Raw genomic sequence first — 26446 nt, 5'->3', positions numbered from 1 at the left:
AGATACAACACATTTTTGGAGGAAGGATTTGTAATTGTAATTTGTAACACCTTAATAGGAAATCCAGAGGTGCAAACAGAATCTACAGGGCAGGTCAGACACTGTAGGACCCCCTCAGGGGAATGTTGTCCTGGGGAGCATAAAGAGAGGGTCCCGTTGTCTGGATCACATGAGAAACCTGCAGGACACAGCCTACAGTCCACTCTGTCCTCTGAACTGATCAGACCTGGAAAACAAGGCTACAACACACAGGAATTAGTAAAGACAGTAGAATGACAACGATACTACCTGACATGCAGCATCAAGCACAGTATTTGTGTTTGGAATTGCTGCATTGCAATAATTTCTGGAGAGTCTCTGTTGATGACAGATGTTAATGTTATTAGTTAACCTGTGCTCTTCCTGCCATGACACCTTTGTTATGAAGAAGGTCTATAAATCTGATTCATTGCTAGAAAGACTATCAAGGGAAATATGCAATTTCTTTGGCTTTCAAAGGAGGGCTTGACAGAATAAAAGTTTGGGAACCACTGTGTTGTATGATGATGGGTTTTTACCCACAGCCGTCTCTTACCTTGCAGTCACTGATACTGCCTTTCCCTGTGTAGAGGTTGAATGTCCCTGCTGGACATCTATGAGGTGCAGATACATTGCCAGGACAACTATATAACAGAAATATATGAATTTATTATCTACGGTAGAGTTAAATGTCACATTTCATTTTTAAAATCTTATTTCAAATTCTTACATGCGATTCCTCAAAGGAGCAAAAATAATTCCTCTTTATAATACTATGGCCTTATCTATGTATTTTAATAGTGTACATAGTAAAAGTGTACAGGTCAGTCATTTGAAAGATGGTAAATGACTCACAAATGACCAGAGGGACACTCTAAACAAAGTTGGTGGAAGACGTATTTTCCTTCTGGACAATGATCAATATCTGTCTCTTCACCGAGGGGGATGTCTGCGCTCCCTTCAGATGATTCTAATGTCAGGAAGGATGTAGGCGTCTGTCATTAGTCATTATGTTTAACTGTCTAGTCAAGGTGGCTTTGTTTCTTCTTAATAGCTTAATTTGTTAAATATACTGTAAAAAAAAACAACTATATAACTTTAAACAGTCATTGCTCTTACCTAAGGAGAGTCCAGATTGTGTCAGCAGGAGGAAAATCCATGAAGCTGAAAAACAGAACAGATGCATTACATGCCATGAGCACATTATCACTGAATCTCTAATCAAGTCCACACTGTTTCTTTTTTTCTGTATTTTCATTCAAGACTGTTTGGTCTGAGCCTTCATGACTGACTGTTTAAACGCAAGAAAGTGAGAGGCCCTATGTGGCTGAAAGTGAAACAAGAGCATGAAACGTGATTCCCTTGTGATTGCTCTAGCTGATAATGGTGTGCAATGATGATCTGTAACTGTACCTTCCACTTTCATAATGCATGAGCTTGTGCTAAAGCTAACCTAGATATTATCTCTGTTAGTGGATCACTTCAATTATTTATGTTAACTGTGGAATTCATTTAGGAGTTACAAAGAAAATAAAATGTGGAAAAGATATGAAAAATCTGATGGATTTCTGGAATCAGTTAAATTGATCCAGAGGCTAACGTTGAACGCTGTATAACCATTTTTGTCTTCAAAAGGGTGAGGATTTAAAAATAAATTATTTAGATTTAGTGGGAAATGAATGTCAGACACATCCTCTGTTTGAGCAGAAAGTAAGCTGCAATGGTACATCTGCAGATATATGTGCAAACCACATTCTCATGTTTTTGCAGTTGCAATTGCTTTGCAATATTAATGCATAAGCAAAATGTTGTTTATTTAAATATGTTAGTGTATCATTTGTGTATCATCATGTTTGAGAATATGCTTTTGTCCTACATTTTCAACAGAAATTTACTTTGCAGGAAGTCAGGTGCAATAAATGGAAAGTTATGATTTATTTTTACACAGCTCTGAATCCTGCCGTATGCCACTTCCTGTAGCCTTACCCAATGGTTGGAGCATATTGTATGTGTGGGTATTTTAGCGTTTTTCTGCAGGTGCATGCATCACCCAACTACGAGAGCAGAAGATATTTGATTGCATGTTTTGAGGCAGCACGAATCAGAAAAACAGGGGAACAACAATGATGATCTCAGTCCTCTTCACTTTGCTCTTTTTTTGGATGACACAAGGTAAAGTGTATATACTCTTTGTCACTGGACTTTAGCAATTAAGCGTGTTAAATACATGTGCATGTATTCAATGATGCATCTATAAGAATTGTGCTTGGTGTTTGATGTAACCTAATGTTTTATATAAAAGTAGATCAAATGTTCTCTCTTTGCAGATTTTGTGAGCTGTGTTAATATGAAGATAGCTGCTGATTTCTTGACTGTAGCATTAGGGGACTCTCTTACATTAAACTGCACCTACAATTGCTCCAGTGGATTTGTTCGTGGCTGTTGGAGTGAAGCATCAGACAACTCTGGCTGTCACGGGACATTCAGCAAAAGCAGCTTTTGCACAATGTCTCTTCATCTATCAAATGTGTCCACTGAAGATCTCAAGAAGAACTACACTTGCTACACACAACATACAGATGACACTCAACTTCCTCAAAAAACAGAGCGTATTGTTTTACTGAAACTTCAAGGTATATAGACATTATATGAAAAATCAATATAAGATATTTCTTGTCTTTGGCAATTCTTTAAGAATGCAACAAGTAAACAAATGTTACAAAGCCAGAAGTAGATTTAATTTTAATGTTTGTTTGTTTGTTTGTTCAGTTCAAACAAGTTCCCCAAACTGGACAGTTAGCCCAAAGCCTGAAACTAAAAATGGTGAGGACCTTGTTTTTTAAAATGTCTGATAGAAAATATTCCACTCATACATTATTTTTATATATTAATTTTATTTACATATACTATGTTCTACATTTCTCAGCATCTCTTCCTGCTAAGCCAAAAGATTCAAGTGGAGGTGAGATGGCACTTTGAAGCAATGTATATAATTATGTACATCTATATGTGGAACTGAAAAGTAAAAGTTGCCTCTACAATCCAAGTTAATGCTGTTGTTTCCATGTTAACAGGAGAATTTACTGGAATTAAGGTTTTAGCAACAGTTACCGTTGCTGTGGCCATGGTGCTTGCAGCGTTGGCTGTTTACCTATGTCTGAACCGGAGCAGACAGAGCTGGAATTGTAAAGGTGATTACAAAATATTACAATATGAACATACACAATAAGTGACAAGCAAATATTTCTGAATAAGAAAGAAAATACACAATACACAATTTAATCTCTATATCATTGTGTTAATAATGTCACACATTCCAGGGGAGCCTGTTGTGTCCAGGTCATGGTGAGTACAATTTAAGAATGACTATTTGGGTAAATCTGTGTTCAATTACCTTTGAAAACCATTGATTTTGTGAAATCCCTTATTAGTTAATTTCTTTATCCATTACCGTTTCAGCTCATTACCTCCTCCTCACGCTGTCTTCTCACCAGTGAAGGGTAAACAGTTTAAAATATCAAAAATAAAGTGCAAGAATTTTAGCAGTCCTGCCATTCATACCTGTCATGTTCCCCAGGGCCACTGTCAACGCAAAGTGAAAGAGTGACTTTAAGGATTCCTACACCAGGTAAGATGATCAGCAGTTCCACCTCACTTGTTTTCTAAGTGACACAGCATCACTGTCTACAAAACAAAGATTGAGAATTACTGATATATTGAATCATTTCTTTCACCCAGATAATGAGAGTGACACTGAGGTTCCATATGCTGACATAATGATCACTGTCCGAGGTGTCAGTACACCAGAGCTCACTCAGGTTGGCTACTTGACTCCTGGAGATCAAAAAGAGGTGAGGGACTTTTATCTTACTAAAACCCAAATTCATAGGACTGCTTATTCTCCTCTCTTCTATGAGCAACTCTTTGCAATCATAGATCATGTACATGAATCTGAGCATCAGTCACTATGGGGTTGCCAAACAAAAAAACTTTATTTATCACAATTTTAACACTTCTTAAGTTTATCTTACTTGTTTATACAGTTTTTGCGCATGGAATTGTATAAATAAACATAGTGGCTAGTTTATTAGGTATTTATTTCAACTAGCAGAGACTAAACATTATAAAAATGTCTCAGTATGACGCAGTGCAATTCAGCAGCACCACAAACTACAGCCTTCAAAATGACCAAAAACTTGACTCAACAACTCTCTAAAACAGTTTCAAAAAACTGATTATAACCTTCATGAAGGTAGGACTTATTGTAAAGTTGTTAAGATAGATTGTATTAGTTTACTTAGCTAGGTGTACCCAATAAACTGGCAACTGAATGGATATACTGTTCAAATTTTACTAAGTTAGTTGACTTTATTATTGTGATTTATTTCAGTGTTGGTTTATACATCTGCATATTGTATAATACTATGTAAACCTAATTAAAAAAATGTTAAAGAGGAGAAGGGCCCCCAAAAGACTTGCTATTCCTTAAAAACGCATTTTTATCGGAAAGCATATACTGATTTTACCTGAGCTGTCTGTTTATTTTATTGTTTTTATGTATTTTATCATTCACTGTGGCATTTTATTTCTCTCTTTGTGAAGCACTTTATTCTTTGTTTTGATAAGTGCTCTATAAATAATGTTTTATTATTATTATATAACATGCTACATGAGTTTTTCTCTGCTTGTACTCCAGTGGTGGGGAGATGAATCAAGGCCTCACCTGCAGGCCTCACGTTCAGCTGACAGACTGCATGTGCCCCAGCCCAGAGAGGTCAGCCGCAAGATGAGCACCAACTCTGAGTATGCAGTCATCACATATGCCTGACTGTGAGGTCGTTGCAGCTTGAAGAGTAGAGGGAGAAGAAAAACACGCGTCTGTTTTTCGTTAAACATGCTAATCTGCCTTTTTTTAATGCTATGCTATTTTATATGTACTTATTATATTGTTTTGTTACGTGCGCTATGTTTATGCTGAAACCGCATTTATAAAGCCAATAAAGCCATTCTTTCTTGTGAGTTTTGTGACATTTGAGCCTTGTCAGTGTCCGTAGTTACAACCGTTGCCTAGAAACTGTCAACAAAACGCAGTAGCTAACTGTTCAAAAGTAAAGGTGGATACGAATTGCAAGTAATTTCAGGTAACATATGTAGCTATAAATAATACCTTAACGTTATGTTTTGACACTTTCTAAATCTTGCTGAATATATATTTAAGCAATTTCAGTGGTGTGATGACTAGCTAGCTACTATATTTAACTACAAACGTTAAGTTAACGTTAGCTTATATTCTGTAGAAAGTCCCCAGTGTTAGCTAGCTTCTCTCCCCTTCTATGTTACACATTGGCAGGAATGTAAATTACTCAGAAAAACTTCGACTTCTCCTGGTCAGATATCCCTAGCTGTCACAGAAGTTAACGCTCCAGTGTATCCTAAAAAATGGCAGTGCCTTTCTCCAACAATCACCTGCGGGTCCCGCAAGGATTTGGTACCATCCTGGAGGGACTGGCCAGAGAAGTCCTACGAGACCAGCCTGAAGACATTCCTAAATATGCTGCACAGTACTTCGACACTCTTCTCAAGCAAAGAGAAGGTAACTGCATCTTTATATGTGGTAAAATTAAACAAATGTCATTAACTGTTGTCAAATAATATATAATTTTGTTTTCTTTTTTTGCTTGTAGATAGTGGCATGGACCCTGCTGAGTGGGCTGCTAAACTGGAAGATAGATTCTACAACAACCATTCATTCAACGCTGCTGAGGTACCTACAGTATATAAGCTACTACTCCTATACCTACTACCTATAAATCTTTCCTCTGTTTATAAATGTGTCTCTGTTTATTTACAATTACACCTTTGTTGTTGTTTGTTTATCCCCAACAGGCTAGTCCTGAAAAAGAGCCTGCAACAGAGGTGGCCATTTCCAAGTGAGTCTCAACTTATGTGCTATCAACAGCCAGGAGGATCAACAGGAGAGGGAGAGGATGGGCATGAGGGAAAGAATAGTAACAAGTGACAAGTGAAGAAGAAATGAGAATAAAATATTATATTTTTCATGTCTATCACCTAAAGGTTTATATCTGGAGTCGTGTGAGGTAGTCTGTAGACATGGTTGTTTTTTGCCCTGATTAGGAAACGGAATTAGGGGGAAAAGTGCACAATCTTAAGCACATAACTGCAATTATCATATCACAATCACTCAACAGCTACACCTGCAATGAGGTTTGGACATACATGCATTGTCCTAACCTCATGGAAGGTGTCGTTTTTAAATTCTCAAAAATAATCATTATACATTGGTTAAAGTAATGTGTTTCGATTTTTTAAGCAAATACAATAGCTTAAGAGAATTACTTTAGAATTTGAATAGAATAGTCATAATAGCAAAAATACATTGTGGAATAGAGGCCTGGAATTACAGCAGAATGTCAGCTCAGTGTTGAAAGCGCTTTCAGGTTTGCAGTGTCACAGGTGAGAGAGGAAAGGGCAGGACTGAAAGACAAGAGCTGCAGGAAGACAGTCACAGGTTCCAGATGAGTGTCACACAGGCATTATCACATTGTATTGTTCTGAAGAAGCATCACTTAAATCACTATTATCACTTAAGCCTTCCATTTTGATTGGTACTTTTTAGAGAAAAATCATATGAGTCCCAAACTGAAGATGAATCCAGTCATTCAGCAGAAGCCTCAAATCTCTCCACCACACAACCTAATGTCTCTGAAGAGGTTGATTTAACTGAAAGCGCAGAAGAAAATGAAAAACATGATATTACAGAGAAACACTTTATTTCAGCGGAAAGGGGACTTTCAGAAGAGGAATCAGTCAACAGGCTCCCAGCTGCAGATGTACAGCCAGATGAAGTGAGTGGGACAGAGGAGGAGAACAACCCAACAATAACTACATTTGATCAAGTTGACAGGGCAGCTAATGAAAAAGATAGCAGCTCTGTTCCAGACCAAGATATATCTCAGTCTGAGTTAGAGCCCACTGACTTTTTATCGTTCAGAGGGGTTTACAATGTAGATTTGTGTGCTCAGGAGTTAGGAACAGCAGAAGATGAGGGAGGTGATAAACTAGAGACTGCAGTTGTAGATGAGGAGATTGTAGACTCAGAAGGAGAGGAAAAAACTGAAGTTGAAGAACCAGTGGAGGTATTTCCGTATTCTGGGCTAGCTGATGTGGATGTGTGCGCTACAGAACTTGGAGGAACAGAGAGAACAATGGAAGGAGCCACTGCTGAAGACGATACACATGTCATGGAAGAGGAAAGCTCAAAACCCCAATCTGAGGAAACAGTTGTACAATCATCATTGTCTCAATCTGAAACCCCTGAGGGCAGTCCACAAGAAGCAGAAGATCAGGCAGAAAAAACAAACAAGGAGGAAGGAACAGAGACTGGGGCTTCTTCTGGGGGAATACATGAAAGTTTAACTAATGTAGAGGGTGGTTTAGACAGTAATGCTATACCAAAAGAGGATTCCTTGGTTGAGATTAGCTTTGAAGATGTACCAGAGGTTCAGCAGATTAAAGATGTTGAGGAGAAACTGCCAGAGGAAGAGGATTCAGTTGAGGTCTTACAGACTAAAATATTAGAAATGCAACAGGAGGTTACTGCAGTGGCAACAGACCAAAATATATCTGGTACACCAGACCACAATGAACCTGAAATGGTGGGAGTTGGACAGGAAGTTAACTCTGAAGTGGAGGAAATGGAAAGTCAGCATGAGGCATCTGATATACTGAGGGAGAAGGTGGACACAAATTATTCTAATTTAAATGAGAGTGATGATGATGAGAAGGGAGAAGGTGTTAAAAACATCAGCTCATCACATCAACCCACCACCAAGGCAGACAAAGAGAACCCAGAGGATGAAACAGATCAAGAAAATGAAGATAACGAGAAAATAAGTGAAGGCGAATTTCACCAGAATGAGTCAAACGACCCTGACGTTAAAGAAGATGAGACAACAGATGCGGTTGGAGGAGACAAAGAGGACAAACATACAGATTATATTGAGGTGGAGGATAAAGAAATTAATGATGGTGGCACGGAAAATCATTCATTAGAAGTAGCCCAGTCAAATATATCAACTGCTGCAACGGAGGCAGAGACTGAAACTTTTGAGGCAAGTGCACAACATCTACCAGAGGAGAACGAGGAGAGTCAGAGAACACTTGTAGAGTCACAGCCAGAGGATACGGTGGTAGAAAAAGAGGTCACATCAAAGGAGAGAACATCAGAAGCAGAGGAACTTGTAGAAGAAGGAAACACTGATTTGGAAATGCAAGAGAAGAGTGATGCAATGTGTGGAGAGGGCAGCATCAGCCCCATTCAAAGCCAAGGAGAAGAAAGGCCACTTGGTTCTGAAAAGGACTCCACAGAGCCTGAAAGCAACAGTGGTCACAAGGTAATGTTTGATGCTTCTTCTCAATACAGAGTATATATATCAGTGAGCCATCGTATTTCATGCATTTTTATATGCCTTAACATTATTTTATTATTTGCAATGATAAAATAGCCCTGATAGTTTACCATTTACAGCCATAGCTTGTATGATTTGAACATGATAGAGGCTGTTGCAACTCACCATATTTCCTTTTATCAGTAGGCTGATGATAAATGTTCAGTTTCAGACAGAGGTGCTGCTCTGCTCCCATTCCTGTCTCAGGTAGCCTATATAAATAAACCCTTTCAAGGACGAGTGTGATCAACAGTGCCCCCCCCCCCCGACTCTCTAGGGGTGGGTGATTGAAAATATCTCCAAAATAGTTCATTTTCTGCATGACATATGGTGGTTGCTCTGATAAACTTTGAATGTCATCGAGAGGGTCATGATCTAAATCTTCTTAACTCAAATGTGCAGAAATTGAAGTTTCTGTCTCGAAGTTAACCATAATCTATGTCTTTGTTCATATACGGGGGCGCGTTCAAGATGCTGTTTGAGCATTTAGCTCTGCTGCATGCTCATAAAACTGTAATACTGTGGCTTTGTTAGTGCCAGATCCACTCTCCTCTCGGGAGCCACCACAGCCTCCACAGATTGAAACTTGATTCAGTAATCTGTCATCATAAAAGACAGACGGAACAATTTGTCTTGTGAATTAGGCCTTTAACATTTTTACTGCTGTCACAGTTAGGCCCGTCTGATTTGTCTGGACCAACATGGCTCCAAACACACAGGGAGGGAGTGTAGGAAGGGGTACTAAGAATGTTACCATGGTAACCCCTTACCATCCTGCTCTCTCTTAGTGTCGTCATGGAATTAATAGGAGATGGTGATGCTGATAGTTGCTATGCACCATCTGTATCAGTAATCTACCTTTAATAGCAGTTTCTAACTGACTGATTAAACAGTAAAACAGCACTTTCTGTACTTTTACGTACAGTGCTGTTTTGTATACTCTTGCTTAGTGGCAGAATTCAGCTCAAACAAAACTACCTCAAAACTGTGCAATATATAGGCCATCTATTCTAACAGTGACCTAACTCCGGTATCTCAGATGCCTTGTCTAGTCTTTTTTCTTTTTTTTTTTTTTTGTGCACACAATGATAATCCTATACTCTAATCATTTTAGGAGAATAAATACTGTGTATACACTAATGATTAGGCTAAAATGAGCAGGCTATCTATATCATGATTGATTACAGTACATTTAATTACACAGTGGTTATCATTCCGACAAATTAACAAATTAACTGATTGATAAAGAAAGTCAGCTAAGTGAAATTAGGCATGAGGCTAACTTATAATATTGTTTGAATGGTTAGTAAACCAGCAGGAGAGCGTTAATGTCAGAGATATAACTCAGATAAATGGACGTTTTCTGTTTCTCTCCCTCTCTGTCTTGTCTCTGAGGCTGGCAAAGGAGTGTGGGCGGCCATACCAGCTGGGATCAGAGGGATGGAGAGGGCTGTTAGCTCACTCTGCCTCTAATAAATTTATAACACCTCCTAGTGTAAACCAGTCCAAGATGCTTACACTGTTTTATTTTCACACCATTAGTAGAATTTGAAAGTCAGCAATTATTGTTTTATGGCCATCTGGCTTTTACATAGTATTTCTATGTTGGTCATCTGTTTTTATTTGTGGAGTTTATTATTGTAACACTATAACTTGTGAAGTTTTATGATGCTCAGTGCATGGTGTAGTCACTTTGTGTTTTCCTAATTTATATCCACACTGTATAGTTCATCATTTTCACTAGAGTCAAAAATTTCAAACTTTAAATCACTGAAATAGTCTACATATTCAGTCTTTTACAGTTTCTTTAGACTGCACTCGCTGAATGTTGAGGTCTGGTAAAGGTCTGTAACAGTAATGTGAACACAGTAGGTCAGCAGCCTTAATGAGACTGAAAAGATGGAACACATGCTATCATGTTTGTAGGAGGTCTCTCTTTCCCTCCCTCCCTCTTTCTCTCTTCCCCTCTTTCTGACTGTATGTCTCTCTCTCTCACTCTGTGCGTGAGCGGGTGTTACTGAACATACAGTGATTGTTAGTAAGAGCCAGTGAGGCATCTGTATTATAACGGTGACTCGTTTAAAGAGGGCTTTGCTTGGTCCACATAGAAATCGAGACATACAAGTCATACTAGGTCAGCTCACCTGAAGACTGAAGTCATTTCTGAGCAAGACATGGACTGTCACAATGTAAGTAGAAGCTTAAGATGAACTTTTTTAATAGATTCTTTTCATTTTTAACCACTGATCAGTTTGGTAGGTAGATGCATGTACAGTTAACTGGGTAATACAGTTTGTTAGTTACTAATGGTATTTACTAGTGTTTGGTTGCCCTCAAGCTGCATACAGCCATGTGTGTGTATTGTTTTTATTTGTTTTTGTCCTTTTACTATAGTAAAATATATTATGTTAAACATTTGAACAATTATCTTTCACAGAAAATTGACCACATAAAGTCCTATATTGCACAGTTTTCAAGCTATTTTCATCTTAAGTGGATAATATTACATGACATTTGCATCAGAATATTTCAGATACATTTCTGTCAGATCAAGTCTGAGGACCCTGAGGTGATAAAAGCAATAAGACCCCTAAGAAGGTGTGTAGCCAGCTAAATCTAGTGCATCAGTCCTGCATCTCTGCTTCTGCAAAAGAGCTGGATTCTGGCTGCTCAGTGAGCAGTCAGACAGAGAGGCTAATGAATGCTGGCTGAACAGGTGGGTGGTCACACTCCTACACTGGAGGGGTTTCACTGGAGACATGATGCACTGCTTCACCAAGGTAGTGGGATGACAGTGGGCTCATTCTGTGGGCTGCCTTTGTGTGAAATGTCAATCTGTTTCCATAAGCAAAGCACGGGGTGTAGCCGATATGTGTTCGCCACAGAATTTGAATTGGTGTTTACATAACTCGTCGACAGTCTTGGTACTATTCCACTGACACTTTGTGACAAGCCAGAATTTCTCTTCCGCCCACCCCATGTTTCCTTTGGGACAGTGGATGCTGCACTTTCAGTCACTGAATGAGCTGCTGGTGTGGTGACTACAGCAGCATTTTCGCTGGGTCACCCTTTTCGGCCCAGGTTGCAGCGCAAGAAGTTATTTTTTCCTTGAAAGAACACTTTTTTTAACTATACCACTATAGTTTATTTGAAATTAGAAGAATTAATTATAAATCGATTATCAAACATGAAACTTTTTACACCAACCTTGTTTCTTACCAGAAAAAGCAGATTGCAGTATTTTGTGTAATGAACAATGATCATTGATCAATAATCATTGAACGTTGCTCAGGTTGAGAATCCATATTTCTGCTAAATGTGCAGTTTTATGCCTTTTTTGGGGGGGACCCATTTCCATGGTCAAAATGAAAACAGCAGACAAATGATAATAAATAATTCATTACAAAATAGGCAGACTCAGACATGTTTTTTGCTAGCAGAGTATTATACAGTATATGACAAGAAGAAAAGGGGAGAGAAAATAGGAGGCAATGTGGGTTACTGACCTCCTGAGAGCCCCATTGAAGTCATGTAATGAGGGTGAGCCACTCAGCAACAAGCACACATCCCTCGCTGTATAAAAGATAGCGTCGTAGCATATAAAGTTAACAAAATATGGTGTCACAATCTGTTGAGGGTTATATTCTCTCACCAATGTTCCAGGAAAAAAACAACATCGTATGATCATGTAATATGCTTTCCCTTCTGTGATAAACTACTACTTTTTGGTCCTCTCAGCAGGAGGAGTGCAGCCGGCCCCAGGAGGAGGAGGACATCATGGACATTCCCCTGGATGACCCCGAGGCCAACAGAGCTGCTGCCAAGATCCAGGCTGGCTTCCGTGGCCACATGACCCGTAAGAAGATGAAGCCGGAGGACAAAGCAGAAGGGGAGGAGGTGAGCAGCACTGGGGATGTGCTCAACGGCAGCCAGGGGGACACAGGTCAGTTGTGTAGAACCATGGGGTAAGACTAGGTCACATAATGCTGTTAAAGAGGGCATTATGGCAAGTGACTATAAGCATGATAACAAAGGCACCCATCAGAAGCTGTAACTACAGTAGGTAACAAAAGGTAAGTGATGGAGCACATAAGTTGCTTATTTGACCATAAACGGAGTCTTGTGAGAGTTAAAGCAATTCGATATTCTATATGTTGTCAGCAAGTAAATGTTAAGGACGTAAATGTTAAGGAAGTAAATGTTAAGCATAATGTAATTAAAGTAAAGTAAGCATAGTTTGATGTTTTAAACTATGCTGCTTGTTATTGGTTGAGTATTAGTCTTCTTTGGTTCTACAGGTGTCCCATTTTAAGATGTTAGAGGGACAATTGACTATAACCTTTTCTCAGAGCCGAAACACTTTTGAGCATAATGTAGGAACATAAACTGATTTACAATTAATAAACCATTTAAAAGCTATACATAATTAAATACACCTTTTAGAGCCCCTCATGGGTTATCCCAAGTGTGATTAATGCAGTACATAACTGAGTGACTCATTTAATTACCCCATAGTGTCTCCAGCAACAGATGAATCTTTCGATTATTTCTACTGTTAAAGGGGTTATACATGAATCTGCTTGTAGAAGTGCTGTTAAATCGCTAGAGAGAAAAGATGTGCTTAAAGAAAACAGTCATCATGATATAAAATCATAGAAAATTTAACTTAGAACTCCAGATATTTACATCAGATATCCACTTAAATCGGATTTTTTTCCTGAAGCATGTTAACCAGATATGTTCTTTTGAGAAGTAAGACAAGGTTTTAAATTCCCAGCTCTCATAATGTCACCTTTCCCTGTAAGACAAAGCAGCATTTTTTTTTTTTTTTTTGGGGTATGTGGCTGACACAAGGGATCCTCGTCAATGATTCTCCCTAACCCAGTTGCTGGCTGCCTTGCATCCTAATGTAGGAGATGTATTTATAGCTCCAGGTGCATTAGGTACAGTATATTCTTCAGAGGGCCAAGCAGAATTAATGGACCTGTCAGACTGGAACAGAGCTTTTACAAGCACCTCCCATTTCATTCAGTTCAGTTATGTCAGCCAAGTTCTCAGCATTGCAAAATATTTCAAAACTCAGAAAGTTAATTCTACAAACAGATGTTTGCATAATGGAAAGTTTCACCTCCTTTGAAAATGAATTCTCCTTAAGTAGCAACTCGATATCAAGTTTTCTTCAAGTGTGTTTTATAATAGATCACAAGTAACTACGTGACTATGTATTGGAGCCTTTAACCTTGATGACAAGAATGCATACAGAAAATGTTTTTTCCTGCCTCTGCAGTGCTTAACTATGCCTTTCCTATTTCTGTTTTTAGAGACAGGAGGATCGGGGGCAGTAGAGAGTGACGACACATCTGTGCCAGAGCAGTGATGCCCCTGTCCTGACCTGGATGAAGAGAAAGGGGGGGGAGCAAGGTAGCGAGGGATGGCTGGCATAAGCTGGCTGGGCTGGCTTTCAGGCACATCTTTCTACCCCAGGAGTCATTTTCTTTTTCAACACAAATTAGCAGTAGAAAATGAACCGACAGTTTTGAGGGTGTGTTGTGTGAATTTTGTGAACTTTAACACTCCTTCTCTGCTTCTCCAGCAGTACGGATGTCTTTGACCCAGAATTTGCAACTCACTGCATGTACTTGTGAAACTTCTGGTAGTGTGCTAGTTTTTAGATGATGATCTGTGAATGTGAAAATGAATATCCTGTAAATGCTAAACAGGGCTTATTTTGGATGGATCTGTTCATAGCATCTGTGTATAAACCTTGTATGCATCAGCATTTGACTTAATGGCGTAATTAGTGGCTTAAATTATTTGTTATTTTGCATTGTTTTCTGATATGCTTTGTATCTTGACTATTATTTACCTATTTGACTTGCTTACAAAAATGATTAAAACATCAAAAATATCAAAAGAGTAGTAACTATGTATGTTCTATTTATTCTAAGTTACTTAATACAGATTGCAATTGCCTTGATTATCTTTTTGATCACATGATAAGTAAGTTCACTTTTCACCTTTTCAGGCATTTTCTATAAATCTGATCTTCCAGAACAGTAAGCATGCAGTAATTACACTTTTTTTCCAGATGCATTTGGTACAGCTTTACATTATGATGCATTATGTCAATATGCACTGTTGTTGTGTTGGTGGGTTTGACTTGTTAAATCAGGTGTGTGAAATTCCATTATCAGAGTTTGCAGAGCCTCCATGCTTTAAAACTAATTGAATAGTACATTGCTGAACTTTTCTGTAGAGTCATGGCATTGCACTAATAAATCCACCTTAAATATACGGTGAAATGTCTGTTTTAAACTTCATTAATTCAAGTTAAGTACGTGTTTGTTTCAAACAATACCTTTTATGTCATCTGTCACCTCATCTCCATTCTTCACTTGAGGGGTAAAGTTGAGATTTTTGCACAACATTACAGCAGCCAAAGCTGCTCATTTTTCCTTTGTCACTACAACATAAGCAGTTCTGCTAATTGGAGAGAGCTGTTTCCATGAAGCTGAAACAATGTTTTGTCTCCCTTCTGGCTCTCTTGCACACGGAATCTCATGAATAATTCATCATAAAAAACTATTTCTCATATTTTTCGAACTACTAGTTACAGTAGACAAATTAATTTAGTTTTTACTAGTACTAATAATAATAGCTATTAGATAGGGCCATTTAAATAATAACATTGTATGCCGTTACAGAGCCTGGATGTATTAAGCTATAAAATATTTTCATCCTATAAACAGGTGCATTGTCAGAAACACCTACACCACTGAGTGATGTGTGTACCTTTATTGCAATAAGGCTGTTTAAATCACAAAAGCATAACACAATTTTTGCTTCATTTGCCCAGGCAGTCTTGTTCGCTTTATGAGAAACAGGATAGAGCATCTTCAGTCTCCCAGTGCTCCCACTCAGCCCACCTACACACATCTGAGCCATACAGCACTCTGCACAAACTCACACTGCACATGCATTCTCACACAGGAAAAAACACAACCCATACTTTAGTATGCAGATCCCACTCAAGTCACTCATTTTCACTGTTGTGCACACATGAACACACACATACACACACACAGGTTGCTGGCTGTGTCACCAGCTGTAGAGATAAGACAACCAACAACAATGAGTCTTGCTCTCAGTGGTTTTGCAAAACAAGAGTGCAAAGCACTTCCTTCTCAGGCTGACATTCCTCCTCCGCCACGCTCTCATAAATATCCTCTATGGGTTTTATATGGACCTATTCTCTCTTTTCTCCTACTCAGTCCCAGAGGTGCCATGGCCACGTTCTCCTGTCTCTGTAATGACTGTGGGTGAACAATCAATATTCTGCACACCTCCAAACATAGAAAAACACCCACTTGGTGCTGTAGATTGAATTCTGAGAGTGAGGGAAAAGACAGGTTTTCAAAAAAAATTGAATATGAGTCTGAAAATCGTGTTGGTTAGTGGTTGGTTAATAGATCCTCATGTGAGCGACGAAGTTTGTAAAGCACATAAACACCATGGTGAAGCAGAGAATGATAGTTCTGTCCCTTCCTTTTACAAAAGCTGAACATGGACTATTTTAGTAGCAGATCATATGAAAGATCTGCTTAGATGGTTTGTTCTCTCCCTCAGACAGCTTGTCAGTGAGAGAAAATCTTTGTGGTCTCCTGGGTGATAATTAGAGATGAAAAAGCCAGGACGAACAGCAGGGGGTGCAATTAGCTGCTTTCCAGTGGTTATGCCACTGGCCTCGCCATCTTAGGAGATGCAGTATCTCTAATACTAAGTAGGTTACACAACTTAGCAGTAATGAAAGTAGCCTTTCATACCACAGCTGCATAAGCAACACCTGATAGATCACCATCAGTTACACTGTAAACTAAAGGAATCCCAGTCAAAAGATGTGATCGTAAAGATACATTTTGTCACATCTGTATGCCTGAGTCACACAGGATGACATCAGTTTTGTTGTGGACTAAACGTGACAATAGTTTCTGTCACTGCACATGCACCCAAACTGACTGAGACACACTGTGCTCCCTCTCTCTTCCTCTATTGACTGGAAAGAGTCCCCCTTGATTTAGAGTGTGTCAGAAGATGAGAGGAAGAGGGAGGTGCTGCTCTTAGCGAGGGCAGAGGTGGAGGGGAGAGGTTTGGCTTTGATGGCTCACTACACGGGAGTCTGAGCCCTGGGAGAGTGGTGGTGAACAGCAGCTGTTCCCACATTCCAGGAGCTTTCTATCAACCATGCTTCCTCCTCTGCATAAAACCTCCCTTTGTTGTCAAAATGCTCTAAACAAAAGACTGCTTTCCCAAAGTGAAAGAGATGACTTATATTGCAACTGACTCATCAATGCATACAAGCCAATGCCTTAATCTCCAAACACAGTGAAAAATGACTGATGTAACATATGGCAATTTAACCATGGCATCATGTCTGATATAATACAAAGTGACTTACACGAAGCTCCATGGTAGACTGGCAGTCAGGAGAAAGATCTAAAGCACTAAAATCCTTAATTCAAACTATTCTATTTTTGACTTTTTGTACTCAGACATTTTTTGTTGTCAGACTTCCTGTATTTTTCTTGAAGATCATCTGATGTTTTCCCTTTTTTTTTTACTTGCACCTTTTGACACATGTGTTTTTCACATGCACATTGGATATTTAAATGACAGGAAACAAAAAGAGCTAAAGTGTAGTAAACAAAAGCCACATCTTTTAACGTCAATGCACTGCTGTTGGCAGCTTCTCTTAAAGTGTTGCCTCCTCCTTCGTGTAGCTTCTACACTACCTAGAGGACAAGGTAGGTACAAAAAACTCTTTTTATTTGTTTTGTTTTTTAAATTTGTTGCTCATGTAAGTATGTAGCTCTCAGACAGGTACAGTAGCATGGATCATGCACCTGAAATGTACCGCAGCAAAAGGCTTCGAGGCTGTATGTGTTTGTGTGTGGGTCAACAGCAGGGTTGGTTGCCAAGTGACAAATTGTAAGTTTACTGTGAGGCTCCGGTCCAGAGAGGAGTTTGCGCAATGTGACAAAAGTAGGCCAAAGACAGGGGGAAAATGAGTTGTTTTTCAAACTCAGACATTTCAGAGCTTTAAGTGGGCTCTTAGAGCCGCTGTTTTGGCTGAATTACAGTGGTTCCCAACAGGAATTCTTGCAAAGTAGCTCAACTCAATATTGAATTCATCTCACTAATGGTTTACTTAGAGTGTAAAAAACAGCACTTTTTTACAGAAAGCTTTGAAAAATAACTTAAAGATAAATAACCCTAACAAATAACACTATTTTCTTTGAGTTCCTTTCTGAAAGGGCAATGTGGAGTGGAAGAGAGAAGCTCATCTACACTATGTCTCTGTCTCACAAACACACACACACACACACACACACACACAGTTGGCTGTTGTTGGCTGTGACTGGGGTGCTGTGAGGAGAGTGGGGCTCAGTGTGACCAGGCAGAGGCCAGTGTTGCAGGCAGGCAGGCAGTGGAGAGAGTGTTGAGCCGCAGAGACGTGCCCAGGGTGGATAAACCATGCTCACTAAGTGGGAGAAAGACTCTGCCCAGGACACAAGATGAAGGTGGAGAGGAAGACTTCCTCTACAGGCGACAGTTTTACTGACATTCCTCCACTACTGACGCTCCTCTGCCTCCTCCTCCTTCTCTTCACAGGTAAGTCCAAACATTTGTTAGGGCCATCCAGAGATTAGAGGATAAAGAAGCTCCCTGAGACTGTGCTATCTTTCAGATGATGACATAACAAGTGGATATTTCTTCAATTGTGAAATTCCGACGGTTTATTAACAAGCAAAGAGAAACCTGACTGGCCCCATCATCAGTAATTATCATTTAAATTAACATCTTTTCACAGTGTTTTACTGTCTTTGGGTTACTTTCTTTGTTTATATTAATTCTGTGTCACTTAAAAACAGATTAAAACTCAAATTCTTACTCTGTTTGAAGCAAAGTTAATCCAGGTTAAATTAGTCGCAGATGTTTTTTCTTGTCCTTGTGTTCCACGGGCTGGCGGCCAAAGGATTCGTTCATGGGTGGTGGGCTCTATATTGGGCCCCCATCACCAGCTCAAAGGAGCCTGGAGTGGCCATTGTAGGTGTGTAAGAAGGGGCTGTGTAGGTTAAGTGTGACGATATCAAGTTTTGTGGAGAGCTGGTAAATAGGGCAGGGCCTGCTTTTTTTTTTTTGAGTGTGGGAAGCTTTAGATGAGTTCATCTGAGGGGTAAAGCCATGTCAAAAGTTTAGTGCGTGATTTTGGTTTAAAAATGTGTGATTTAATTTCACAACTGTACCATGTGCCCAGTTTACCCAACCAGGCCAGTTTTGGTAGAATCACTGGATCCTGTGTCAATCTCCAACTTCACCATTGACAAAGAGTTTCTCTCTCCCTCTCTCTCTTTCTCTCACTCTCTAACCCTCTCTCACTCTTTTCGAGGGAGGAAACTAGTTCCAACAATCATGCCCTTTGTTTAATTGCCTTGGCAACCCCTGTCAGGCGGACCAAATGGTTACCACGGCAATGAGGCGATGCCCTGCTAACTGCCTCATTGCAAAGAATAGTGAACAGTGCAGACTCTCTCTCCTCCCTCTCTTCTAAGGTTGATCTTTCCATCACTGAGGCCTAACAGTAGGATGTCCCTCAAAGGCATGCAGCCAATGTTTAGACCTCCATGTGTCCAGCAATAGCTGAGTTATAGGAACCTCCACTGTGAACATAAAAGCTTTGCTGTGTTTGGTTTCCAAGACAGGGCTCTTCTATAAAGGATGAAATGTGGCTCACACTGTAATACCTTATCCCTGTATCCCTGTGAGATGTGGAGGATAATTGGGGAACACAAATCAGAATTAGTGTATTACTTGTTCACTACAAGGGGTCATGAGGAATTCCTGGGGGAAGTTTCTGAGAAACAGATTAGTGTTCAAGACGTGATTAGACATCATGGGCCTGAGTAAAAGCAACATGTGTGCACATGAGTTTGCATGTGTAGCATACAGTAAACTGACTAATGACTGTTTTGGGGTAAATATGCATTGAATTCTTCAACAAAGAAAAAAATATCTTGGCCAAACAAATTAAGGCCCTTTGTGACAGCATGAAGGTATAAAAAAATGTAACTTGAGCTGCTCTTAAAATAATAGGATTCTCAATTTTATTAAATGTTTTATTGCTTACATCCAAAAAGAGTGCATTTTTTTGCAGTTAGTTATTGCTGTTAGGGTTATTAAAATACTATATATACCAATGAAATCAATTGTTTCATTCAAATAGTTAGAATCCAAACTATTCAAAGTCAGTAGGATGGAATGTAAAATTGATTAAAATGTGGGTTTTACATTAAAGGATACTTAATATATAACTGTGTCTCATATAGTAGCATAATATTTTTCAGCTGTGGTGGTAAAAGTACTAGAAAAGGCAAAGGCAGCCTCTGCACACTTTGGTCAAATGCAAGTATTCATTTTAAATTAGATAAAAAATTAAAATGTACTTGTACATGTACTTAACATTATTGATGCATCAACATGTAAGATGTGTTTTAATGTTTTACGTGTTTTGACTATTTAAAACCAACATACTGATGAGGAGTTTGCAACAAATTTTGGGGCTTGTTGTACAGTATGTTTTGCAGGTAAAGCCAATTAAATTAAGTCTCACAAATAGGATAATATTGCACTTGCACTGTACCTGCATTAATGTACTTTGTTATTCTATGGGGCCATTGTATCCATGCCCCTCTGATTTTTCATTTATGTTTGCTCTTGTAGTAATAGTAGTAATTAGTGTAGCACTACTTAGTGTGTTTTTGCATAAGTCCTCTGTTGTTTCACTATGTGTGAAGAGTTGACTCCCCTGCTTGCTGGCAGAGCATCAAAGGCTAAGAAGTGACTCTCCTTTGTTTACTCTGTCCCCAAACAACCCTGTACTATCCTTAATATTCTTCTCTTTCCGCTCCTCAGTGCAAGACCTCACCACTGTCTCTTTGCCTTTTCTCCAGGTGAGGTGTCAGGGGTGAATGTGACCAGCCAAACCCAGGTGGTGAGGGGCACGGTGGGCAGAGAGGCCCTCTTGTCAGTCAGCTACTCCAGCAGCAGCTCCGACAAGCCTGTGATCAAGTGGCAGCTAAAGAGGGACAAAGAGAAACCTATCACTGTTGTTCAGTCCATAGGAACAGACATCATAGGGAACCTGAGGCCAGAGTACCGCAACCGTATCCTGGTGTTTGAGAATGGGTCACTGCTGCTTCACAACCTGCAGCTGTCAGACGAAGGGGCTTACGAAGTGGAGATCTCCATCACGGATGACACCTTCACTGGAGAGCGCTACATTGAGCTCACTGTGGATGGTGTGCAGAATTACCTTCCTTATAAAGAGCCGGGTTTCGCTCATATTTCAAAACATCTGAGCAATCAGAGCAGGACACTGAAGAGGAGTTTTGTGCTAAAAGAAAATCAATGCAAGTTGAAAAACGTTATCTCGCCATAGAGAGTGTAATTGTAATAGTGGCATTTAGGTTTTCAGAACACGATACAGAGTGAGTCACAGTGTTGGTGGTGTTCTTTTTAAGATACTAAAAGATAACAACTTTCAGAGCTATGGGATTCCACTTATCACTTGTTCTTATATAACTAGAGGTCAACCACCCTCTCATATCTTTGAATATCAATCTCAAGCCCCCCGTGTCTTTGTCCTGTCATCTTCCTCAGTTCCTGTGTCCAAACCTTACATCCAGATGATGGCGTCGTCTGTCCTGGAGTACAGCGAGCACTTTAACCTCCACTGTTCCCACGACAACGGCACAAAGCCCATCTACGGTTGGCTGAAGGGAGGCAAGGTGCTGACCAATGACTCACGTCTGCTGCTTTCACATGACCAAAAGGTGCTGACCATCTCACGTGTTCTGATGTCAGATGATGACATTTACGCCTGCACAGTGGAGAACCCCATCAGCAGCATGAAGAGCATACCTGTCAAGCTCACTGTCTACAGTAGGTGGCATGTTACACCGGTAGGATCTCAAGTTACACAAGTTTACATTAAGGATGAAGAGATGATGCTACTGTAACATCAGATGGGTTTCTAGCAGAGATGGAAGAAGTATTCAGATACTTTACTTAAGTAAAAGTAACAATACCACAGTGTAAAAATACTTCACTACAAGTAAAAGTTCTGCTTTTACAGAGGTGTTATCAGTAAAATGTTCTTTAAGTAAATGTGAAAGTACCTATTATGCAGAATGACCCTGTTCATATATATATATTGAATTATTATTACTTATGCAATCATGTGTAAGCAGCATTTAATGTTGTACATGGTTGAGATGGATTTAATGTATACTAATGTAAACTATTTTACATACTGCTGGGAAATTATTTGAGTAAATGTACTTAGTTACATTCCAGCACTGGTTTCTAGGTCTAATAAATACATACCAATATGAAAATGTATAAATATTCTAAGAATCTAATTATACAAACTGTACATGTTTTGGCTCATTGTTCAACAATCGTCCATTTTCAGTAGCTAGCAGAAGCAATTATCATCTCATGCTGACCCATACACAAGCATGCCTGCCTCTCTAACAATGTCATTTACAACGAGTGCAAATCCAGGCTGAGTGCAGCAGAATTGGCCCAGAGCGGCTGTTACTGAGCGCCAGTATAGAGCCACATGTCAGGCTGAGAGAGAGGGAGAGGCAATCTAATCCAATGAATGGACAGTTATTTATGAGGAGGGAGCAGAAAAAGAAGTCAGGTGGGGAGGACGCTTTGCCTCAGTGGACTTCAGTAATCCTGACTTCATTATTGCTGTACTGTGATGTGCTGCATGAAGAGACAACTACAGGCCCTCAAACTGCTCTCTGTTCCCTCTGCATGCATAACAGCGTGGCACAAAGTCTCAAAGTGACTACCCTAATGTGTTACTTCACTGCATCATATTCATGCCAGCACACTCAAAAGACTTGGCAAGCAATTTAAAAAAATAAAAATACAAAATCAAATGTTCTGTGTGCTTCATATCCTGGCCATGTTTCATTATAAGCTTACAGTCTGAAAGAAAAAATTATATTCCAAATTAACAAATGTATTCCCTTAAGACGCAACTTCTTCTGATCCTGCAAACGTTACTTTTCCACTGTCAAAGAGAAAAATAGGAATAGATTGATAGAGGTTTTGCATGCAATATATTTGTAAAGCAGGTCAAGCTTTGAAGTTATATGTGAAGCAAAGGTATAAGTCAGTGGTTCAGTGACTGCAACTGCATTGCCCTGCTTTTATTGACACAAATCTTTCTTTCTTTCTTTGTGTTCTTGTCTACCTCTCTGTATCACTCTGGTTTAGGACGGAGCTCGCTATACATCATCCTGTCCACCGGTGGCATATTCCTCCTAATCACCCTGGTGACAGTGTGTGCATGTTGGAAACCATCCAAGTGAGAGCTACGCTTTCTTCTCTTCCTTTTTCCCCCTCTTTTCTCTCATTGGCTTTGATATTGCACTTGAGGATGTGACTAGAATCTAAAGTAGCTCGACAGTGTCACCATACTCAGAAGATGTGGTGAAAAAGCAATGAACACAGTAACCTGTAGCTTGTATGAACATGAACAACATGAACACAACCATTTAGCAGTGAGGTTTGGATGTGTTTTAAGCTGGGGGATTTTTTTTTCCTGCTGTAGAAAGAAGCATCGACCTGTCCCCCAAAGAGCTCCCATCTACGTGGAGCAGAGTGAAAATGGCCATGATGGTGAGCAACAGTTACAGCTGATCATCTTCAAATGTGTACAACACCTTAATATTTTTTACTATATTGCAATTAACCTTTAGGGCACTCAAGAATGTTTTTACGCATTACAAAGTTAACTAGTTAGAATGTCAACCAATACTAAAATAAATATATATCTTTTGCAGTTGATGTTGTTCCCAAACCAACTACACTTGGTCGAAGGAGTCCCATGCCTCTTTATGTTCTCAATGAAGATGTAAGTCACTCTTCCCAAATTTCCATTAAGTATCTATATGAGCCATTAAGTATCTATATGAGCCATTTACAATTAATTAAGACTAAGAGTCTACACCCATGCTATCACCTATGCTAACATGCTGATGTTTAGCAGGTATAATATATATGTCATTAGTTTTCCAAGTAATTAGTCATAAACCAAAGTTTTGCAAAAAATTGAAATTTTGACCAGATGGAGGCGCTAAATAAAAAGTTAAACGATGATTGAAGTTGTTGTAATTCATCCTGAGGGGGACATGAAGTCTGTACCAAATTTCATGATGATCAACCCAATGGTGAAATTTCACAAATGTGAACCTCATGGTGGCACTAGAGGAAAAATCAGGAGAGTCATTAGGATTCATCCTCTGGGCACAATGAGTGTCTGGACACACTTTTGTGCTAATCCATCCAATAGTTGTCAAAATATTTCCCTCAACACCAAAAATATCAACCAGCTGGTGGCACTAGAGGTAAAGTCGGAGGGAACACCAAAGTCATTAGGATTAATCTGCTGGGGACCATGAATGTCTGCACAAAATGTCATGGCAGTCCATAAATTAGTTGTTGAGATATTTCAGTCTGGACCATAGTGGTGGACTGACCAACACTGCCATCCATAGAGCCATGCAGCTATCATGGCTGAAAACATGCCCCAGGTGATGTTTTGGTACAAAGTATGGCTTCATTAAAATCATAGATGAAACACCATAGCTCATGACGATTGTATCTCCATCTTGTTTCAGGAGACTCTGGAGCGTTTGGAAGAATGTTCTGGCAATTCGGTCAGCCAGTCAGAACTGAGTATCCCTGCTACCTATGCTCCAGTTCTCCCACCCTCCTCCAACAGAACTGAGCGGCCCATCTGGTCTGCCCCACGCAGATACCCCCGCAGCCCCTCTCCACTGGCACAGCCGCTCCCACAACCCCTTCCAGGTCCTCCCCTACGCCCTGTCCGCTCACCTGCCCACTCCCCTGGCTCATCTCCACGCAGTTTCAGCCCGATAAGAAAAGTCCGTCCTCCAGTAGGCATCCCAACCAGCCACCTGCCTGTAGAGGCAGAGTGTCCAGACCCTTGTGATCAGACTCAGTGTCCATCACAGCAGTGACAACTGCTTGGATGTAGGTTTTCATTCTGTGATATGTAAAGTACATGTATAGTTGTTGGTCTTCTGTTGCATCCTGCTACGAGGATCATGGATTTGATGCACTAGTATAAGAGATGAGTTTACTTTCAGCTAACTCTTTGTCTTTATATTCCACTATTTATCATCTATTTCTCTATGGTTATGCAAAGTATTTCTCTAGTCTTTTGATGATACTCTCTCATATGAAACATTTATGTTTTGTCTACCAGCATGTAGTATATCATTATATGATGCTGAGACAGTAAAGAATTTCCAACTCTGGTATATATTTTGCTTCTTGATGACTTACTGTACATATGTAAGTTAATGGTTTTATTTTAAGTCTGGTGGGGGTCTCTGTTTGTTTTGTTTTTTTTAAACAATTAAACCACAATGTGTATTCTTAGTCAACATTAGGTCATTGTATAATCTGAGGTAATAAAAACATTAAATAGGTTCTAGTTTGTCCTCAATTTTGTAACACTCTCCACCACAACCCTGCTGAAAAACATACATTTTAGGCTATTACTCTTTTTGATTTGTACAGTATAATTTTATTGTATTGTGCTTCACACACCATACAACAAAGTATTACCACAGAGTAGAAATGCTTTTTACAGTCTTGGTGAGGGAGCTGAATGGGATCTGCGCTTCTTGAGTATGAGTGTAATTCCTTTCCAATCCATTAGATGTCGCCCACATGTTTCTTTAAACACTGTATTTCAACACTTGAGTTCCGAAGAGATAAATTTTCCTTGTAAATATATTTTACTTTTACAACTTTTCATAAGCTTCTTTAAACTGTTTTTAAAACATAAAGTGTAGCAGTTGACATATGGATTTTGGAGTAAATTGTGCAATGTTATGTTTTATGCTTTGGATGTGTCACCACTGTTTTGCCCTTTTGATTTACCTAAAGACGGTAACCATGAGCAACTGGTTGACTAATGACAAAATGCCACTTACTCTTTAGTTACTTGACATTCGAAAGTCAGTGAGGATCAAGCTGTGCTTGAACCCACAGTTATATCTAAAAAGAATAATAAATAGGTCCCTTGAATAGGAGGCTTTTAGTCAATGACGTGTGGTCAAACACTTCATATTTACAGTCTGTCGTAGTATAATAATGGCCATGCAATCATGTAGCCTCGTCTTGATTATGGACTGTTTCTGGAAATAAGCAAATGGCTTTACAATATATGGCAACTGTTTCCATGTATAAGAGTAATCATATATAATATAATTTGGAGTTTATTTTATCATCATCCTGCTGTTTTTTCCCACTGCATGAAAAACACTGGCAGGGAGCATGGGATAAAAAGACCCAAACAATTAAAGATTAAAGGATGTATTCAATTGTAAGGTACAAGCTTGTGAAATAGTGTACTAATGCACACAAACACACACACACACAAAGTGGCCTGGTCACTATTATCAGAATAATGTGTTCTCTTCAGAGGTCCAGCTGGACATCTTTTGTTGTGAAAATCTGCATGATTTTACTTGTTGCTTTTATCCTGAAATGTATCTTCCATTACTGAAGGTGTGATGAGTCTTGCTGTTACATAAGCAAATCAATTCCGCTTGTTTTGATCTGGGCTTTGCGGTCTTTTTTCTAATTGACAAACAATTTATTCCTTGGCACACAGACTCATGAATACACATACAGCGTCATGATCACACACAACCACAGAATGGCAAGCACACAAACATGTGCATAATCACTAGTGGCTTACAGTAAGTGGAAAATTAAATGTCCTCAGATAATGAAAGTGGGCCATTCTTATTGAGCTTGGAAATTGCTTTTAATCTATTTTGATG

At 39.3% G+C, this 26446-nt stretch overlaps 3 protein-coding genes across 11 annotated transcripts in view; 2 read left to right on the top strand and 1 right to left on the bottom strand.

The window, feature by feature from the left end:
* Positions 1 to 3597, bottom strand: part of si:ch211-286b4.4 — a 51678-nt gene extending 48081 nt beyond the window's left edge. Inside the window, exons 1-5 of the mRNA XM_044202591.1 lie at positions 3580 to 3597; positions 1138 to 1182; positions 874 to 988; positions 575 to 662; positions 51 to 239 (exon numbers count right to left, since the gene is read on the bottom strand). Of these exons, the coding sequence (XP_044058526.1) occupies positions 51 to 239; positions 575 to 662; positions 874 to 988; positions 1138 to 1182; positions 3580 to 3586 (444 nt within the window). The 5' untranslated portion in view covers positions 3587 to 3597. The remainder of the gene's footprint in view (positions 1 to 50; positions 240 to 574; positions 663 to 873; positions 989 to 1137; positions 1183 to 3579) is intronic.
* spa17 (sperm autoantigenic protein 17) lies at positions 2067 to 14780 on the top strand. 9 transcript variants are annotated; one of them, XR_006378605.1, is made up of 11 exons: positions 2067 to 2190; positions 2346 to 2651; positions 2788 to 2841; positions 2945 to 2980; positions 3093 to 3209; positions 3339 to 3363; positions 3478 to 3518; positions 3596 to 3646; positions 3757 to 3869; positions 4715 to 5159; positions 5465 to 5563. XR_006378605.1 is itself a non-coding variant. In XM_044202596.1 (7 exons), the coding sequence occupies exons 3-7, from the start codon at positions 5711 to 5713 to the stop codon at positions 13861 to 13863; spliced, it is 2154 nt and encodes a 717-aa protein (XP_044058531.1). In that variant the 5' UTR covers positions 4867 to 5159; positions 5465 to 5611; positions 5703 to 5710; the 3' UTR covers positions 13864 to 14780. The 9 variants fall into 9 exon arrangements, 8 of the variants coding, with proteins under 8 accessions (XP_044058531.1, XP_044058529.1, XP_044058530.1 ...); XM_044202596.1 differs by lacking the exons at positions 2067 to 2190; positions 2346 to 2651; positions 2788 to 2841; ... (4 more) ...; positions 3596 to 3646; positions 3757 to 3869 and adding exons at positions 5703 to 5782; positions 5905 to 5948; positions 6656 to 8432; positions 12225 to 12429; positions 13808 to 14780 and having other exon boundaries at positions 4867 to 5159; positions 5465 to 5611; XM_044202594.1 differs by lacking the exons at positions 2067 to 2190; positions 2346 to 2651; positions 2788 to 2841; ... (4 more) ...; positions 3596 to 3646; positions 3757 to 3869 and adding exons at positions 5703 to 5782; positions 5905 to 5948; positions 6656 to 8432; positions 12228 to 12429; positions 13808 to 14780 and having other exon boundaries at positions 4868 to 5159; positions 5411 to 5611.
* A 3131-nt stretch (positions 14781 to 17911) lies between these two features.
* On the top strand, positions 17912 to 25082 carry hepacama (hepatic and glial cell adhesion molecule a). The gene is made up of 7 exons (XM_044203314.1): positions 17912 to 18155; positions 20495 to 20842; positions 21204 to 21485; positions 22839 to 22929; positions 23176 to 23243; positions 23408 to 23478; positions 24245 to 25082. The coding sequence occupies exons 1-7, from the start codon at positions 18059 to 18061 to the stop codon at positions 24605 to 24607; spliced, it is 1320 nt and encodes a 439-aa protein (XP_044059249.1). The 5' UTR covers positions 17912 to 18058; the 3' UTR covers positions 24608 to 25082.
* Positions 25083 to 26446: the final 1364 nt, after the last annotated feature.

Source organism: Siniperca chuatsi, linkage group LG7 (assembly GCF_020085105.1).
Source record: "Siniperca chuatsi isolate FFG_IHB_CAS linkage group LG7, ASM2008510v1, whole genome shotgun sequence".
In the NCBI taxonomy this organism is placed as follows: Eukaryota; Metazoa; Chordata; class Actinopteri; order Centrarchiformes; family Sinipercidae; genus Siniperca; species Siniperca chuatsi.
This window is presented reverse-complemented; position numbering and strand designations above follow the sequence as displayed.